The sequence below is a fragment of the Ictalurus furcatus genome, chromosome 12 (genome assembly GCF_023375685.1).
Source record: "Ictalurus furcatus strain D&B chromosome 12, Billie_1.0, whole genome shotgun sequence".
Lineage (NCBI taxonomy): Eukaryota > Metazoa > Chordata > Actinopteri > Siluriformes > Ictaluridae > Ictalurus > Ictalurus furcatus.
This window is the reverse complement of record NC_071266.1, coordinates 29,739,917-29,759,344: the sequence shown is the minus strand read 5'-3', so window position 1 is coordinate 29,759,344 and position 19,428 is coordinate 29,739,917. Positions and strand designations below refer to the sequence as shown.

The window sequence follows — 19,428 nt, the reverse complement described above, 5'->3', positions numbered from 1 at the left end:
ACTGCACACCTTGCTTTTTTAATGCATCACACACTAGTTGTCACACATACACACCTATTACATCAAAAATAAATAAATAAATAAATAAATAAATAAAACAGGCTAAGTGTGGTGTGTGTGTGTGTGTGTGGCAGTCTGGGGTGGGGAGTGTCCGGGAGGACTGTCTGTTGTGGCGTGACACGGGGAGGGGACTAACTTAGCTCGTGGTCACGGAGGGATCGGAGACAGTCTTATAATAATCTATTATTATTATTATTATTATTATTATTATTATTATTATTATTATTATTATTATTACTACCACTATTTGTCCACGTCCCCATCCTCCAACCCTCCATTCCTGATTAAATGAATTTATTGTTGTTGTTGTTGTTGTTGTTGTTGTTATTATTATTTATATTTATTTTAATTTTGATTGTTAAACTACATTTCCAGATTTTACCTGTTTTTTTTTTTCTCAAACTACCAGTATCAACCATATAACTTGATTTGGTACTGAACTTACCTTTTTGGAGGACATATTTAACAGAGTTATAAAGGCTGAGAAAACAGATATAAACCTAAATTTATATATATATATCTCAAACTGTACCCCCAACTCCCCACCATACTGTTCAAAGTGCTTTTACTTTTATTAAAGATTCATATTTTGGTAAGACTTTACAATAAGCTCTCATTCGTTAATGTATTAACAAACATGAACTAACCATGAACAATACATTTGTTACAGTATTTATTCATCTTTGTTAATATTAGTTAATAAAAATACAGTTGTTCATGGTTTCTTCATGTTAGTTCACAGTGCATTAACTAATGTTAACAAATACAGTTTTTGATGTTAATAATGTATGTGTATATGTTGAAATTAAGATGAATAAATGCTGTAGAAGTATTGTTCATTCTTACCTCATGTGAACTAAAGTAGTTAACTAATGAAACCTTATTGTAAAGTGTTACCCCTACTTTTATTAAATTAAGTTGGATGTTTACTTAATTACTTAATATTGTAATACTTAATATCGTGTTTATATTAAACTTAATACGTGTTCTTTTTTGTGACATAAAGCATATAAAACTAAAGTCTTAGCACATGGTTTTGTTTTTAAATAAACAATTTGTAAATTGTTGCTAGTTAAAATGTTCGTGTTTAAATGTATCATTTAAATATTAATAAAAATTTAATTCACTTAAATTAACGTAGTAATGTATAAAGGTTGAAAGATTATTTTTTTAAAAAGATAAGTATTTGTACATAATTTCAGGCTGAATCAATGTTCTGCACGGTCTACATCCAACTGTGACCTGAGGAATAAGTTCATGAAGTGATCCTCATCTTTCTACAAACTCAGGAGGGGAATTATTATTGTGATTATTATTGTTGTTGTTGTTGTTGTGATTTGGTCCAGAAGATACTTGCACTGGCGCCTGATGTTTTTATGATCCGCTTCTACAACTACTTTTCAGTGTTTGCTCAGTAGTCAGCCCTAGACTCCAGTACACTAGGTGGCGCCAGTAACCCACAGGTAAACAGGAAGTTGCGTCATATCCGCCGGTCATATGCACACAGCACGGCTGGGAGGCGTGTCGCTGGAAGACCGCGGGTACAGAAACCCCTTTAAAAGGTCAGATTTCCCCATGATTTAAACATTAAAATGTGTTCAATTATAACCACACTAAATGTTTACTTTTCTAATATTCAAGAGTTAATTCTTTCCACAGGTTCTTCATCACGAGCTATATATAATATATAAAAATAAAATATTAGGGATGCACCGAAATGAAAAACTTGGCCGAATTTTATATAAATGAATACATTTATTTACCACAAATATAACTGTATGTGCCAGTTGTCATGGAGACAGTGATGTAATGAAGCTGCGACCTTCTAAACCCTAAAATCCTTAACCTACGATATGAACACTAACTGTACACTAAATAAACTACAAACCTCGTATAAACTAATCTTCTACACAAACACGTATGAACAGTATATACACACACAACTGTACACTAAATAAACTACAAACCTTTAACTGTAGTAAATCTAACTTATCACACTGTACACTATATCACTAATATACTATATATGGGAACTGTAATGAAAAATAAACTAAGTAACTAACTTATCTAACAATTAACTACAAAATACACGCAATTTATACGAAAAAATCTGAAATCAGTTCGGAGTTCTTGTCTATTTCCTCCACAGTCTTCAACCAACAGACGTTAAGGCTGTTATATCCGTTATTATGTCCAACATTTCCACACTAGGATGTTTGCATTTGTTAAGCTGCTGAGAAGGGGATCTTCTGGCTGGGGTTAAAAATGAAGTTTAAAAAGTACGCAGAAAGAAAGAATGGGCAACTTGGGTGATATTTGGGGAAGGCTTGAACTGAAGTTGATGAGCCATATGACAGTGTGTGTGATGATACCAGTAGTGCACCGAGTCGCCCCTCAGTATTATGTCTCATATGGCTGCGTCAGGGCATTATGATATACAGGTACGTTATAGCTCGTGAAGGATGTCTGGATTGGAAGACAAGGATGAGAGATATTAGAGGGGATCCCTTATCCAGATGAAGCAAGATGGATGCTGCCCCACCACCAGGAGATGTTCTGGGGATTAATGGGTTAAACATCTGGGATGCTGATGACCCCGTAGCTAATGTTGAGGCTGTTGTTCAGTGTATACATGCATAGTTTATGGGGAAATTGTTTAGAGAGAGCATTCACACACAACCTAACAACTGATGCTTATTACTGTCTCCTCTGTTTCTGTGTTCCAGTGCCTGGGAACATTGGGTTTACTTCCTGGATGGAAGGATGAAGCTTTAGGTAAGCAAATTCAAATGACACACCACTACCTGAAACCTTATCGAATTAGTTTTTAAATCCTTTCTTGATATTTTCATAGCATATTGGTAAGTACTGCAGTGGTACATGTATCTGTGTGAACTTAATGGATATGGGGTGTTCAGTACAGAACATGCAGTCACATGAATTTAATACAAGTGTTAGTATTTATGAACTTCATAACACTCAGATCCGGATCAGAGTGCTATACACACTCTAACACACAGATGAGAGTCCCACTCCAGAGCTCTTTTACCCAGTAGAGATAACAAGCCTCAAAATTTCACCACAGGAAAGACCGTATGTGACGCCAGCCTGCATAGTACGCACAACAGTGATTGGATCGCAATCTGGGGTTCCCTGTTACTGACAGTGTTCCAAAACAAAATTTAGTGTAAGCGTAACATTTTCAATCAGAATTTTCAAATTTCAAATTCACAGGGTGGCTGTGGATCAGGTGGTAGAGCGGGTCGTCCACTAATAGTAGGGTTGGCAGTTCGATTCCTGGGCCACGTGACTCCACATGCCGAAGTGTCCTTGGGCAAGACTCTGAACCCCGAGTTGCTCCCAATGGAAAGTTAGCACCTTGCATCACAGCTCTACTACCACTGGTGAATGGGTGAATGAGACAGTGTACAGTGCTTTGGATAAAAGCGCTATATAAGTGCAGACCATTTTACTTACATACAGACACGGGGTGGATTTAGTGTTTAGAGGGCCCTCATTTCAGTATTTTAACATGGATATTTAAATTTTCAGCATTAATAACAATAATCAGGGGTGAACTGGGACCAAAAAGTGTCCCTGGACTTTCAGTTCCTGAGTGGACCTCCACACCCGGTCCACAACACACCCCATCATAACACACCGCCTCACTGACGGCCATGAAGACACAGCAGGCTGGTGATAAAGTCGCTACCGAGGCTACCATATCAACACTGAAAGGTACTGTTGGGGAAATGGGGCACGCTCTCTCCGGTTGCACCGATGACATAGTTCATATGAAGACTACTATCGAGTCTCGGGGGGGGGGGGGGGGGGGGGGGACACTTTTAATTTTGTTTTGTTTTTTTTGTTTGTTTTGTTCTTTTTCTTCTTCTCAATGAAATATTTGGGAAAGGGAAGGGAGGAGAGAAGAGAAAAGGTAAATGAATCATATGAAAATGAATCATATGAAAATGAATAAATAAATTAAAATGTAAATTAACAGGATACAATACAGTTGTCATGAAATCAGAGAAAGAACTCTGAACTATAGTTCTCAGCAGCCACCGCATCATAGTCACATGACCACCTGCACCTGAATCACATTTCTGTTAACAAGCACTCATGTATACAGCCACAGTTTGCACTGCATTCCTTGTCTCACGTTTGTCTTTCTTTGCCTTTGTCCCTGTCGCTGTGTTTTGTTCTTTGGTTTATGTTTAGTCTTTTCCTCAGTGTTTTGCCTCCAAGTCATAGTGTTTTTTTGTAGTTTGTTTGGTTCTTTATTAAACGTGTATATTCTGAAAAATATATATATATATATATTCTTCTTTTTTCTCTATTGTGGTAATATTTAATCATATTCAATTAAAGTATCACTGAACATGAATCCACATCTGGATTGCCCAATATCTTCCTGTGACACTAAACTCACATATGATCATGTCTGCATCATTCAGGGTTTCATTTGGAGCAGGTCAGCAGAGCTTTAGGAGGGAATGAGGAGGAGAAGAGGGGTGTAAACATATGAGAGAGAGAGAGAGTGTGTGTGTGTGTGTATGTGGATGAGGAAATGTATATTTGAAAGAGCATGTCTGTGTGTATGAGGGAGAGGGGAGGGAGAGAGAGAGGGAGAGAGAGACCGAGACCGAGACCTCAGCGCCTGCAGAACTGCAACTTGCCTTCATGCCAAAAGCAAAATCTGTTCATTAAAAACACGTCACAGGTTTGGATAAAAGATTTAGCTTTCCTCCCTCTTTCTCCTTTTTTCAGCACCACTCCCTCACTTCATTTTTCCTTCATTTCGCTGACGTTGCACAAACCGGGCACAGGTGTGACGCGCAGAAGGTATCCCGCAGAGCTTTCAGTAACAGGCGCTGCAGCAGGGTTTCAGCAACAACAGAAATAAAAACTTTGACCAAAAACACACTTTTCTGTGGAGATAACAGCACATGGACTGAGAGAAGACCTTAAAGAAACAGTGATGGCAGGACCGAGGCCGGTGGTTTTTAGCAGTCCCTTAGGTGCTGGGAAAAGCACACTACTCAAAAAGCCTCTCAAAGAGTTTGATGGCATCTTCGGCTTCAGCGTCTCCCATACGACACGGAAACCTCATCCAGGAGAGGAGGATGGAAAAGATTATCATTACGTGAGCAGGGAGGAAATGCAGGCGGGAATCGCTAAAGGAGATTTTATTGAGAGCGCAGAGTTCTCGGGGAACATTTACGGAACGAGTAAAGCAGCAGTCCAGGCCATTCAGGCCCAAAATCTGATTTGCATTTTGGACATCGACATGCAGGGAGTGAAGAGCATCAGGAAAACTAATTTAAACCCCGTCTACGTCTCCATCCAACCTCCATCCATGGACGTGCTGGAGAAGAGGTTAAGGGCGAGACAGACCGAGTCTGAGGAGAGTTTACAGAAGCGACTCCAGGTTGCACTCATCGACAGGAGTTCAGTAAAGAAGCGGCTCAGTCTGACGTGGTCATCACTAACGATATTCTGGACAAAGGGTACGAGAAATTAAAAGCAGCTCTGCTCCAGGAAATCCAAAAAGTAAAAAACACCACCATAGCCTGAAGGTCCAACGTCCGAAGACCAGCACTCGGAGACGGCAACATTCCACACACACACACACACACGCCATTTACCGAACCCACGTGCCTCTACAGACTCCTTTCTCCTACTTTCTAGAACTGGTTAGTGAAGCGTGATTTGTATTTAAACAAATTATATACAGAAAATTGTTTGTTAAATTTTGAGGTTCTGCACCAATATAGTTTGGTGTCATTTTTTTTTTTACATTTTGCATGTTAAAAATATTTTTTGCAGGTTGTGAAATGCTACAGTCAAAACAATGAAGAGACAGTAAAAGACACACTGTCCAAAACATTGGGGAAGTATAAGGAGTCATGTGTATCTGTGAGAGCGGTGAATCCAGACACTACGGAGCGTCTCTGTCCTGTGGAAGTGACATAGCGAAAAACATCATGACTGCTTGCCCTGTCTACATGTTTGGCATTCCAAAGTTTCCTCTGCTGTGTTTCCTGACGATGCTGGAGAACTACATAGAATAAAACTCCCAGATACAGTGAGGTGTAGCATGGGAGGAGCAACCGTCCCCACTCTGCTCTGTCATTGACTACATGCAGCAGATGCAAGAGAAGATTGACCGGGTAACCCCGATATTTCAGGAGCACATGCGAGCCGCCCAGGAAGAACAGAGAATGGTGTACAACCGTCCCGCGCAGCCTTGGGAGTTCCAACCTTGCGAACGGGTGCTCCTACTAGTGCCCAAAACCAGGTAGAAAGACTAAACACAAGATTGCTACTACCTCAGAATAATTGTGAGATACTGTTAAGAAAAAAATTGCGTGTCTCAGAATATATACACTCTAAAAAATGTTGGGTTAAGCCTTTTGGGCCATTTAATTGGGATATTTGCTGGGTCATTCATATCATTGGTCTTGTTTCTAACTTGTAATACAGGAATGTCCATAATAGTTAACACATTAAGTTTTTATGTCTTCTTGGAAAACACCACACACATGAATGTAGAACAATACATTTTTATTTATTTTTAATAGTTCTGCAGATATACTGCAAATCTCACTGTAGTTTGTGTCCAACAAACAGACAATCAGTAAAAGATTATGCATTCTTTGAAATACTACCGTTCACTATTTTTGATCATGTGCATTGTTTATCGTAGTCGCGTGTTATTTATTATTTATTGTTGTTATTATAAGGGTCTAATCATTTAGTTATTATTTTATTTTTTTCTAGAAGGCAATTTAATGTAATGACAATGGCGATGGGAATACTAATGATACCTCATGATTATTTATTAGTGGAGTAGAATGAGCTTTATTATTAGGCTTTTTTTCCACTTTGTTCTTAACTTTATTTTTCTTTTAATCTGCGCTTGATCAGTATACTTAAAGAAGTATGTCATTTGTACAGGATCATAACAAATGTGTCGTACTGTATATCAAGTTCATTAAGCAACACATGCACAAAAACCGTCGTGTTACGAGTGCGACATTCATAAGGCACGAATGCAAACCCTGCATTTGGTAAACCATATGATTTTTTTAATCATAGCATGAAAGAATAATGTTTAAATTGTCTTTTATTATGAGTAGTATCGAGTATGGTGGTCCAAATGCCATTTAGCTTCCTTAAAAAAAACTTTTAATATGATCTGATTAAGGGAATTATTGTATAGCCCTTATGCATGTTGGAAAGAGAATCGAATTGATTTGTGATACCAGTATCAAGAATCAATATGAATCATGACTGGAGTGTATTGTTACACTTCTATTATTTTGTCTATCTGTCTTTAATGTCTGCACATTTCCCTTGCATGCCCATGCGTCTCCAGGGACAGTAGATCATGGATGAGCTGAAATCTTAATAATCTTCATTTTAATTTCAGTCTTAACTACCTAGCTATATTACACTGTAGATTGTTGAGAGTGCGCTGGTTTGAACTAGTTTTCTGTATTAATGTGTCGCAACAGTTCACTTAATTCAATAAGTGATGTAAGAGCCATAGAATAAACTCTAACTGGTATTTCTATTATGCTATGATTATGTTCTAGTTAAAGTTTGGACATCAGGCATGTTGTAAACATCCACCCTACATAAATGCAGGACAGGAGAAAATACTTCTACTTCCAAGTTAGTTATAGGACCTTAGTTATTTAATTTTATCTTCAGTAAGATGTAATATTGTTACATCTCTCTCTTTTTCTCTCTCTGTGTGTGCTCATATTTGTATAAGAGAGAAAGAGGAGCTGGTGAAGAACGACTGTTTATCTGTGCTATAATTTCAATGAGAACAGGAACTAACTGATCTCTTGGATGTTCCACAACATTAAATCTTGTTCAAATGTGTGACGTGTCATTCACGTATAAATGAAATATTGTAATCATTGGCAATCCTGCAGTAGCATAAGCTGTTATATGAAAATAATATACTCCACCAAACCTCACTATCACTCACTCACAGGCGTGCATTATTAACGTTTAACAGCACGGCCTGTTGTGTGATATTCCTTACGGAGGCCACCTCAATTTAATATTCAATTCAATTCAGTTTTATTTGTATAGCGCTTTTTACACTAGTCTCAAAGCAGCTTTACAGAAATATACTTTCATATAACAATGAAATACAATAACACACCATGACAATAATGAAGAAGCAGTGAAATGTGTGTAATTCAGTAATTATAGCTGAACAGTGAGATTCCTCATTGTATTTTTGGGCGGAGTGTGTGTGTCTCAGTAAACAGCTTGTATATAAACAGAACAACCATAACATTACAAATATATATAAACGTGACGAAAAACAAGTGTGATAGCAGATATTAATAAACTCATCTGTGATAAATTCCCACTCATTTCTGCAACAAATAAAAATTAATATGAAGTATTTCAGGAAATGGCCACTGCGGTGTAAGAAATGTTATATATATATATAATTATTTGTATATGAGTTATAGTACTACTCCTAACAATAGTATTTTATTATTGCTTTACTTTATACTTACACAGAATCTTCACATAATAAAAAAGTTAATAAATGTATGAATTAACACATTCATACTGAACACTGGCCATAATCCTGCTAATGCTCAGTGGAATAAACGGAACTGTAAATGTAATGTAGAATACATCAACACAACTGTCACTAGATTTTAAACACGCATGCAAAAAACTATTATTATTATTATTATTATTATTATTATTATACAGTATTCCCTTTAACAAATTTCACTACAGGTAAACAGGATTCATACTTTACAGGTAATTGGTGAATTATTCAGGATTTGTAGAATTCAGTATCTCTGGAGAAAATAAAATCTATATGAAATCTGACTTAATAAGAGAGATACAAAATTTCAGATAAGCAACCCCAAAGACCTCTATTACATTAAATCATCTGATTTCAGTTAATAAATGGTTCAATACGTGCTTAAGGTGGATTATGAAATTGTAGGGTACATTCAAATCATGACTCATGACTCAAATCATCAATCTTTTTTTTTTCTAGAATCATACAAATAACAAACACCAGCAGCAGCAGCAGCACCAACTATCCCTATAGGACTACAGAGAATTGAACCTGCAAGAATATGCTTCCAGTACTTTTTCATAAAACTACCCTTCATTTTCTCTTTATTGCCTGGACCAATTCTCCCCTCTGCATATGAATCTTCCTGGACTTTTAGATCTCTCGTTTCCTGTCTTACTCTTGTCTCTCTCTGTACACATTCTATTTCTTTCTGTCTTTCTTTCTTTATTTTCTCTCTTGTTCTTGCCTCTGTCTCTCTCTGTACATGTTCTATTTCGTTCTGTCTTTCTTCTTCCTCTCTTTGTTTTCTTTCTTCTTCATCTCTCCTCACTCTCTCCTCCTCCTCCTGTCTGAGTCTTGCTGCTTCCTCAAACATCTCATTGGAGTAACAGGTTCCTCCATTCTTCTCCACCATTCTGTCTATCTTCTGCAGCAGATCACTGACCTGCTCTGTGTTTCTCAGGGCTTTATTATTAAAGACATGATATCCACCTCCACACTGCTGGACAAGTTTATTTAAAGCCTCGTTCTTTTTAATGAGTTCCTCTACAGTCTTATTCTCTTTATCTAACAGGTCTCCATGGGTAAAGAGAACCATTGTATATTTCCTCACTTCCTCTCCAAATATCATTTCAATTTGATCAATAATTTGCATTTCCTGATCTGTAAAAATGCCCAATTGCAGAACAATGAGGAAAGCATGAGGTCCTGGACCAGACAAATAGATACTCCTCCCTAGCTCTTCAGCTATATCATCAGGATCAGCAGATGTGTCAAAGAGACCTGGAGTATCGATCACACGCACATTACTGTCTGCAACACGACCCTGACAAGCTTCACTCTTCTTGGTGACAGATTCAAAACTGAAGTCAGATTTGAACTGGTTCTTTCCCAGGATGGTGTTTCCTGTTGCACTCCTGCCAGCTCCAGTTTTCCCCAACAGCATGATCCTCCTGTCAGAACTGCTGCTGCTGACGGTTGCCTTTGTTCTACGCAGATGTCGTGCTGCATGAAGAAAATAAAATGTTTGTTGTCTGTATATGGCCCTATGTTGGGATTTGGCCTTGCTAGGAGTACAACCCCAATTCCAAAAAAGTTGGGAAGGTATGGAAAATGCAAAAAAAAAAAAAACAACACAAATAGTCGTTTGAAAATTCAGTTCACACTGTACTATACTGAAAACAGATTTTTTGATGTTTTACTTTGTGAATTAAATTTATTTTTGAAAATATACACTCATTTCAAATCTGATGACTGCAACACACTCCAAAAAGAGTTGGGACAGTTGACTGTTTCCCGCTGTGTATCATCACCTTTTCTTTTAATAACATTTATTAAGTGTTTGGACGCTGAGTGAAGACTCCAGTTGGTTAAGTTAGCAAGTGGAATTTTCCCCATTCATCCATCAAAAATTATGCATTTTTTCAGCTGAGCAACTGTACGAGGACTTTGTTGCCTTAGCTTGTAATCTGGGCAGAATGTGGTTTGGCGTTGTCCTGCGCTGGATGGCAGAAGATGTTGCTCCAGAATATGTCCAAAAACTATTTGAAATGTCGGCTCGTCAGACCACAAAACACGACTCCACTGCGCTACTGTTCATCTCAGATGAGACCGAACCCAGAGAAGTGGGCGGAGCTTCTGGACAGTGTTGATGTATTACTTCTGCTTTGCACAGTAAAGCCTTAACTTGCATCTGTGGATGCAGCGGCGAATGGTGTCGACTGACAAAGGTTTACCAAAGTATTCCCGAGCCCATGTCAGGATCTCCGTTACAGACTCATGACGGTTTTTAAGACGGTGACGTCTGAGGGATTGGAGATCACACACATTCAGAAGTGGTTTTCGGCGTCGCCCTTTACGCACCGAGATTTGACCGGATTCCTCAAATCTTTTCATTATATTGTGCGCTATAGAAGGTGAAATGCCCAAAATCCTACCGATGTGTCTTTGGGGAATGTTCTTCCAACATATCTGTTGGCAGATCGGTGAACCTCGACCCGTTCTCACTCTTGAAGGATTAGACCTTTTCTGAAGGCTCCTTATACACTATGATAGACGATCGCCTCACCTGTTTCACATCACCTTCTTATTTCAACTTCTCACATCGCTATTAGTCCTAAACTGCCCCTGTCACAACTTTTTGGAACGTGTTGCATGCATCAATTTCAAAATAAATGTTTATCTTCAAAAATCTATGCAGTTAATTACATAAAATATCAAATACCTTGTAGACTGTGTCTTCCTGACGGTTGTTGCTCTGAGCGCTCATCCTTCCCCACTTCAGACACTTAAAAATACATTCATTAAAACCATCAGTCATATATAATCTTATCAAAAAAGCAAAACAGTCTGTGAACCAACTCAATTCACAGTTTAATTAAACTAGCCAATAAAGACTGACACTAAAGCACAGATAACAACCAGCTTACAGGGTTGATGCTCAAATATCATGATGACCTGCACAGAGAATACCACAAGAAATTGTGCTCCGATGCTCTGATGCTCCGTTGACTATACATATATAGTATATACATGTATAAAGCTGTCCTAATGTAAGAAAGAAAGTGCCTGATACTGTGTGAAGTAGAATATTATTTAGTCAAAATGACAATTATGTGGTAGAGAAAGTTTAATAATATGCTCCAGTGTTGGGGAAGTAATAGTAGTTAACTAAAATAGTGACGTGACTACCTTAACTACATTTCTCAGCTGTGTGTCAGTCTGATTGTATTTCTCAACATCTCGTTTAAGGGAGCAGCCAGAAAAAAGGTTCCCATCAATTATTGAAGTTAGACACACTCGTCCTTCATCATTATTCATGATGGAGCGCGAGATGGTGACTGACTCTGATAATGAGAAAACCAATTATCCGTGGATTTATTTGTTCATTTGTTCCTTAATGAATCAATTAATGAATCTTGCATCTTTACATGTAATCTTCACAAACCAAAGATTTAAATTCTTTGTTCAATGCTTCCATTATAATACAACATCCAAGAGTTCAAGCACAATTTTAAGGACACGTATAGACATGAACGCGATTGTCATGTTAAACTGATAAGTAGACTTATGTGCACATTATACATTCATAACTGTTCTGAATTATTTTAAAATTTTGTTTAATTTCTTTATGCAAAATTAGCATTTAGCTTTTGCTCACTCAGCCATTCAGCAGCATGAGATGTAAAATCAGCACTCGACAGTTATAGCACTAGACACAAGTGAAATTTGACTCATAGTGTTTTATGAAGATGGTTAAGAGCTTCTGCTGCCCTGTTGTTTATTGATAAGTTTTCAGCTATTTTCAGCAGAACTTACTATTAGCATTGTTAGCATAGCTGTATAGCCTAGCATCTCCTTACATGACTCTCTAAGTGATAAAAATTGATCTACTTTCTGCTGGATTCGTTATGTAAAGAAGGCCACTGAAACAGTTCAAAGCTTTGTACAGACTGCATTTACAGACCTGTCCGAGCTACATCACTTACTCCACATCAAGTTTAATTCCTTCAGCAAAAATTAAATACTCCACCTTGGAGAAGCACTGCCAGTGTTACTATCTTTCATGTCTTTACATTTTTGTTTTCTTTCTGAAGCGCAGCATGATTTCTGCTAACACAGGAGTTATTTGGTGCACTGGGAGCATGCTGTGGTGTGGGGTGGAGTGAAGGGGCGTTGGGGCATGTCTGGGGTGTGTCTAACACGAGGCCGACCCACACAATTACGGTCTGGAGTGAACTATTGCAAATGCTTTTATTCAGCCACATAATACAGTCTCAGCACGACCACGGCCATGATTAAACCATTATTATTAATCATGTTCTGTATACTTTCCATGTTATTTTTTTAATTTGGGAAATTTGTGTGTGTGTCTGACTGTCTGTGTCTGTGTGTGTGTGTGTGTGTGTGTGTGTCCTACTGTTTGGACGGTCTAAATCAGGACTAGCTCTTCCTGATGGTTTCTTCTCTTCACCCTCGTCCTTCCTCTCTAGAAATAATAAGATAATAGATATGAATTAAAATAAACAATCATATGCATTAGACTTATTATGGTCATGATGACCTGATGCTTGTATTCCTGACGCAGTCGTAGCACTGAAACCGAAAGTAAACCTAAAACAAAACATTTCTGACATTTAAACAAGCAGAACTGCTGGTGTGTGTTTATAACTAATTTAAGTGTACTGTCTGTACCTGGACTCGACATGTTCCGCGTTAAAAGCGGTGTTAATTTCTCAGTTAAAATCTTCTCTTTTCAGGAAACGATCACATGCGAGAGGGTTCCGAACGGTGTAGGCTGAACGCGCATGCGTACAACTCCTTCAGTCATTGGTCAGAAATACGAGCACGGAAGAAAAGGTAATATCATTTAAACAAGTGCACATACAAATCATAAAATCCCGTGAGCACACGGAGAGAACCCGGAGCAACACTTTATTACTACATAATTATAGACATGACTACTGTAAACATTTTGTGTTTCACTTTGAAAACTGTTATTTACTTTTTTCTGTTCATTAGTCCAAATCTGGAGTGTGTAAAGTGTCCGTAGTGTATGAATGGGTGTGTGAGTGTGTATGTGTGTGTGCCCTGCGATGGACTGGCACCCTGTCCAGGGTGTACCCCGCCTTGTGCCCCATGCTCCCTGGGACAGGCTCCAGGTTCCCAGCGACCCTGAAAAAGGAGTAAGCGGTAGATAATTGATGGATGGATGGATAGTCCAAATCTCTAGACCACAAGACCACAGACCTCTGCCTCAGTTTATCAGCTCACATCTACAGAAAAATATCTGAGAGAAACACACAGGGTTCTGTGTGTTTAACTAAACTAAACACTGCGTATGTGAAAACACCCTAACACGGGCAGTCAGTGAAAAGCAGTGGGGGTTCATTTCTTATTGCACCCTCGTTTCCTTGTGTCTTAGCTCCACCCCCTTTAGGATGAGAGGGAAGGATGTAGTGATGAGATGTGAGGAGAGAGCAAGTCGAATGGAATATTCTCTCTCTCTCTCTCTCTCTCTCTCTCTCTCAAGCGTCACCTCAAAGAGACGTCAGTTAATGATGAGTGTGCTCAGCTGGATGATCTCATGCACTTCAGAGATCTGCTGTAATGCTGTTGGAGCTCAGTTAATATTGTCACGATTCAAGGATGGTTTCGGAAGCAAACGCAAATTATAACATTAAATAAACGTACAATAAAACAAAGACACTAAGACAACTTGGCATAACACTGTGGCATGAAACAAAACCCCGTGACGTAAGACAGAAGTCTAAGACAACGAAAGACAGGGAAACAGTGCAGACAATGTCTATATACAAAAGTGTGCTCATCAACAGAAACGCGAGTCAGGTGCAGGTGGTCATGTGACATGTGATGCAGTGGCTGATGAGAACTGCAGCATTTCTTGATACATGACAGAACTCCCCCCCCCCCAAATACACGCCCTCCATCTGGTGGTCCCGGCCCCCTGGGCAAAATGTCCCCAGCAAAACTAGGAGGCTGAGCGGCCTCCGTAACGGAGCAGGGAGGCAGAAGGACATACACAGCAGTGCAGGAAAGCAGAGGGACGTCCATGGTGGAGCATGAAAGCGGAATGACATTTGCATGGCAGAACAGCAGGACAACCTCCTCCGCAGGACAGGAGACTGGAGCACTATTGGATTACTGCTGTCCATGTAAACGTAGTCAATGTATGACATGATCAGAAAAAGTTGGATTTATTATAAAACTTGCCTTAGGTGGGTCACTGACTACGTTTACATGGACAGCAGTAATCCAATTACTGACCTTACTCTGATTATTATCTTAATGTGATTAAGGTGTTTACATGAGTTGCTTTTATAATACTCATGTCATGTACCCGTTTTACATGTTCTAGAACATAATTAGATTAACAGCCCTCGTCATTACTTCACCGCCATCTGACGTCCCTCCAGAATTTCACGCATCAACATACAGGTCTTTGTTATGGTACCGTCTACAGTTTTGCGGCATACAGATGCCGCCATGCTCTCTTGTATGCCGTAAAACGGTTGAGCACTGCCGTGTGTGTACGTGTCGTACAATGCAGTGAAAACTCAGTGTTAATAGTGTGATTAAGGTGTACACGTGTCTAATACACGTTGATAATGTGACTAAAACAGGAATACTCCACCTGTCTTAATTTGATTTGTGTTTACTTTGAGTATGAGTTTAATCAGATTAAGGTAATTAGAAATTGCTGTTTATATGCTAGTTTCTTAATCAGAGTATGGTCTTAATCAGGTTAATATTGGATTATTGTTGTCCATGTAAACTTACTGACTGAGGTACGACCAGACCGATAAAATATAAAACTTTTTTTAACTAGGCTAGTTTGGTGTCACTAGCACAGAGGAGACACTGCTAAGCTATCACTGTACGTGTTTATCTGCTAAAGTGCCACGCACAGTACATTATCTTTCCTTCTGCTCTGATCATATCATTTTCACATAAACTGGAACTCGTACACATTTACACGTCTTGTTTTCCTGCTCAGCATCAGAGGATGTTTCTGTTTCAGCTCGGCCTATGTCCATTTTCCTCACAGTGACTGAGCTAGCGTTGGGCAGAATTGAGAGACTGTCAGCCAATAAGACGAGTGTTTCCACACGTTTTCCTGTAAAGCCTGTCTGGTCTCACCTCCATTCACTGCAGATATAAAATTATAGCCGTCTTCTTTCACTGACGTTCAGTTATGTAGTGACAAACTGCTCCAAGTGGACAATTATTCAAGGACAAGGAAAAAAATCTTTGGGGCTACAGCTCTTAAGGCCCAGGCTGGCTTACACCCCTGGTCATGATAAAAAAAAATTTAAATATAAAAAAACTAGCCAAAGCACGTCATTTTTCCTACATCAATATTATTGGGGTCAGCTTCCTGTTTGATGGTGACCACACCCCCTTATATGATGTCACACTGATTAAGTTATATTATTTCTGTAAGGCTGCAGTCACATAAGTTTTGGTACCTGAATTCACCCTAATGAGAAACCATGTTGTCCATTTTCACAGACTGCAGTCAGGTCTAACTTCAGAGAAGCTCGGATCACCTTAATCGGAAAAACTGGAGTTGGAAAAAGTGCTGTGGGAAACACCATCCTAGGCACGAGCAGATTCACTGTAGGTTCTGGTTCTTCATCAGTTACCAGACGATGTCAGAAGGAGACTGCTGTGATTGCAGACAGGAGAGTGACTGTTGTAGACGCTTCAGATTTTTTCCATTCAACACATGAAGAAGATCTTGTCAGTGAGATGGACAAGAGCATGACATTATCTTCTCCAGGAGTTCATGCATTTCTCTGTGTGTTAAAACCCACAACATTTACAAAGCAGGAGGCAGAAACAGTATCACAGTTTAAACAGACCTATGGAGGATAAGTGTTTAGACACATCATAGTCCTGTTCATACAATGTTTCTTGGTAGGCTTGGGGGCACCAGGCTGGCAAAGTACACCTGGCTGAGGAACAGGAACCGCAGCGGGTGGTGTCTCCACCCATGCATTACCGACGGGAGTTCGGTGGCCGTCCTCTGTGGAAACTGGACAGAGGAAACACGGCCAGTAATCCAGGCATCTCCCGACCAGGAGCTCTCCTGCTACTTCCATGGTTTGGCATGGCATTCTGTTATGAAACAGGACTCAAGGCAGGAAGTAAGCAGAGGAGTGCAGTCTTTATTTGCCACTTGGATAAACACACGAGGAGGCGGGAAACCAGATCTAAACATAAAACTCAAACTAAAGCATAGAGCATGAAACTTAACAGGGTGTGGGAACTCTACCACAGCTAACTAACTTAAACAGTTCTCCTCAAACTAGAAATGAGGCAGGAAACACTCCTAATTATGGCATGACCACATCTAACTAGAGCATGAACACATCAACTAACTATGGCATGAACACCTCATTTAACTAGAGCATGACAGACACTCTTAACTCTGGCATGGCATAAACACCCTCAGCTAGGTGTAACCTAAACACTCTTAGCTATTGCATGGCATCAGCAGTCTCAACTAGGCATAGCATAAACACTCTCGACTATGACAGGGTATAAACTAAGGAACAGGAAAACAGACAGCGCATGGCGACATCACAACCTGGCACCATTATTCATTCTGTCGCCTTCTCTGTTAGTCCTTACACCATTAGTCCTTTCTCCACTTTACGTTAATGCCATGCCATGTGCGCAGGAACAATAGGGGTTTAAGTAACCAGTCTCTTGATTGCTGACAGCTGGCAACACTTTAGCGTCCATGTGCACTTGAATCACGTGCGTGCTCTCAAGCCACAGCGCCGTCTGCTGGTGGTACCATAATTTTAGTAGTAGCATCCTACAGTGTTTTATATAAAGACTCTACTGTATTCTCTGAAACAAATTTCATTACAAGTAAACAGGTTTGTATACTTTACAGGTAATTGGTGAATTCAGGATTTGTAGAATTCAGTATCTCTGGAGAAATAAAATCTATGAAATCTGACTTAAGAGATGTACAAAATTTCAGATAAGCAACCCCAAAGACATCTTACATTAAATCATCTGATTTCAGTTAATAAATGGTTAAATAAGTGCATAAGTGTTCAAATCATGATATTTTTAATCATTTGTTTTTTGTAGAATCATACAAATAAACACCAGCAGCAGCAGCACCGGCACAAATAGCTTTCGCACATACCATATATCCCAAGTAGGCGCCAGCTCCTACACCAACAATACCACTGGCAATTACGCCTGCAGGAATCCATTTCCTGTACTTCTTCATAAAACACTCCAGTGCACTTGGACTCTTCTCATTATTGCTTGGACTATGTTTTTCCCCCACATATAAACTGTTTTGCTTTGACTGGTTTAACTTTAGCTCTCTCATTTCTTTCTCGACTTCCTGTCTTGTTCGTTCCTCTGTCTCTTGCGAGCGGTGTATCGGCCCTTTTATACTCTCCCGTCGCCTGCTGGATGGTGGAATTTTCCTGTGCCACCCGCCATTCAGCAGCCGTGTGTGTCGGCGGCCCTGCCCCTCCGCCACGCGTTCTCCGGCTGTCCAAAACATGGGTGGTGCTGATACTGATACTCTTCCCTAGCTCTTCAGTTATATCATCAGGATCAGCAGATGTGTCAAAGAGACCTGGAGTATCGATCACATACACATTACTGTCTGCAACACGACCCTGACAAACTTCACTCTTCTTGGTGACAGATTTAAAACTGAAGTCAGATTGGAAATGGTTCTTTCCCAGGATGGTGTTTCCTGTTGCACTCTTGCCAGCTCCAGTTTTCCCCAACAGCACGATCCTCCTGTCAGAACTGCTGCTGCTGACGGTTGCCTTTGTTCTACGCAGATGTGGTGCTGCTTAAGAAAAATAAAATATTTAAGTTATCTTCAAAATTTCAAAACATTACATATAAACTGTTAATTTATAAACTAACCCATAAAACATGAACGACCTTGTGAACACTGTTTACCTGAAGTGATAGAATCCAGAAGAAAAATAACTCACCAGAATGGACTAATTTCTTGGTCATTGGTGTCTGATCACTCTGCTCTGTGTGAGACTCTCTGTGAGTGACAGCAGTGGGACTTTTCTTTGAGGTGAGAGCTTCTTGCTGTAATATTGTTTCCTGATGCACTTTTTCCTGAACCTGCTTTTCCGAGCAAGATGGCTCGTCTTGCTTGCTTCATACAGCTTCAGGATAATTCATCTAGACGATCATACATTTTAGACAATTGGTACCCTGTCCAGGGTGTACCCTGTTTTTTGATGTTGCTTTCAATGTATTCTTCCATCTTTTGATTAATCTCCTTTTGATCATAATCACCTCCATTGATGGTGGTCTGATCAGACACACTCTTTTCTGCTTTGAGGAGATTACTGATTGCCTCGGTCTCAGCACAGTTACCAGGGTGATTTGAATGGTCTGTGTGATCAGGAAGAGAATAAAGCTGATAGCAGGTCTCACAAGGTTCTTTCAGCTTCTCCAGGTCCTCCATTGCAAAGGCTCTACACTTTACTGTATCTGGGAGTTTTATACCATGTGGTTCTCCAGCGGTGTCTGGAAACACAGACATCACAGCAGAGGAAACTTTGGGATGCCAAACGTGCACACAGGACACAGCAGCCATGAATTTTTTCGCTATGTAATTTCCACAGGACAGAGACGCCCCATAGTATCTGGACCCACTGATCTCACAGATACATATGACTGTGGAAATCAGAGTGTAACGATCACGTGATTTTTTACAGCCACGGAATATTTCAGACAGCTTATCCCTCACTTTGTCT

At 39.5% G+C, this 19,428-nt stretch overlaps 1 protein-coding gene and 1 pseudogene across 1 annotated transcript; one reads left to right on the top strand and one right to left on the bottom strand.

The window, feature by feature from the left end:
• Positions 1–1,319: 1,319 nt before the first annotated feature.
• Positions 1,320–9,633, top strand: LOC128616019 (guanylate kinase-like; annotated as a pseudogene).
• LOC128616301 (GTPase IMAP family member 8-like) lies at positions 8,780–19,136 on the bottom strand. Its single transcript, XM_053638875.1, has 3 exons — positions 18,896–19,136; positions 18,086–18,494; positions 8,780–10,203 (listed from the first exon to the last, which is right to left on the bottom strand). The coding sequence occupies exons 1-3, from the start codon at positions 19,134–19,136 to the stop codon at positions 9,096–9,098; spliced, it is 1,758 nt and encodes a 585-aa protein (XP_053494850.1). The 3' UTR covers positions 8,780–9,095.
• Between the last annotated feature and the right edge of the window lie 292 nt (positions 19,137–19,428).

What these genes read in the sequence shown, in the direction of transcription:
- LOC128616301 (XM_053638875.1), bottom strand. Translation starts at nt 19,136, where the DNA reads ATGGAGGACCTGGAGAAGCTGAAAGAACCTTGTGAGACCTGCTATCAG. An exon ending in AAGCAACATCAAAAAACAGG is followed by an intron (nt 18,495 to 18,895) that starts GTACACCCTGGA and finishes TTTCTTAAGCAG; the next exon opens with CACCACATCTGCGTAGAACA. An exon ending in ATCCAGCAGGCGACGGGAGA is followed by an intron (nt 10,204 to 18,085) that starts GTATAAAAGGGC and finishes TTGTACTCCTAG; the next exon opens with CAAGGCCAAATCCCAACATA.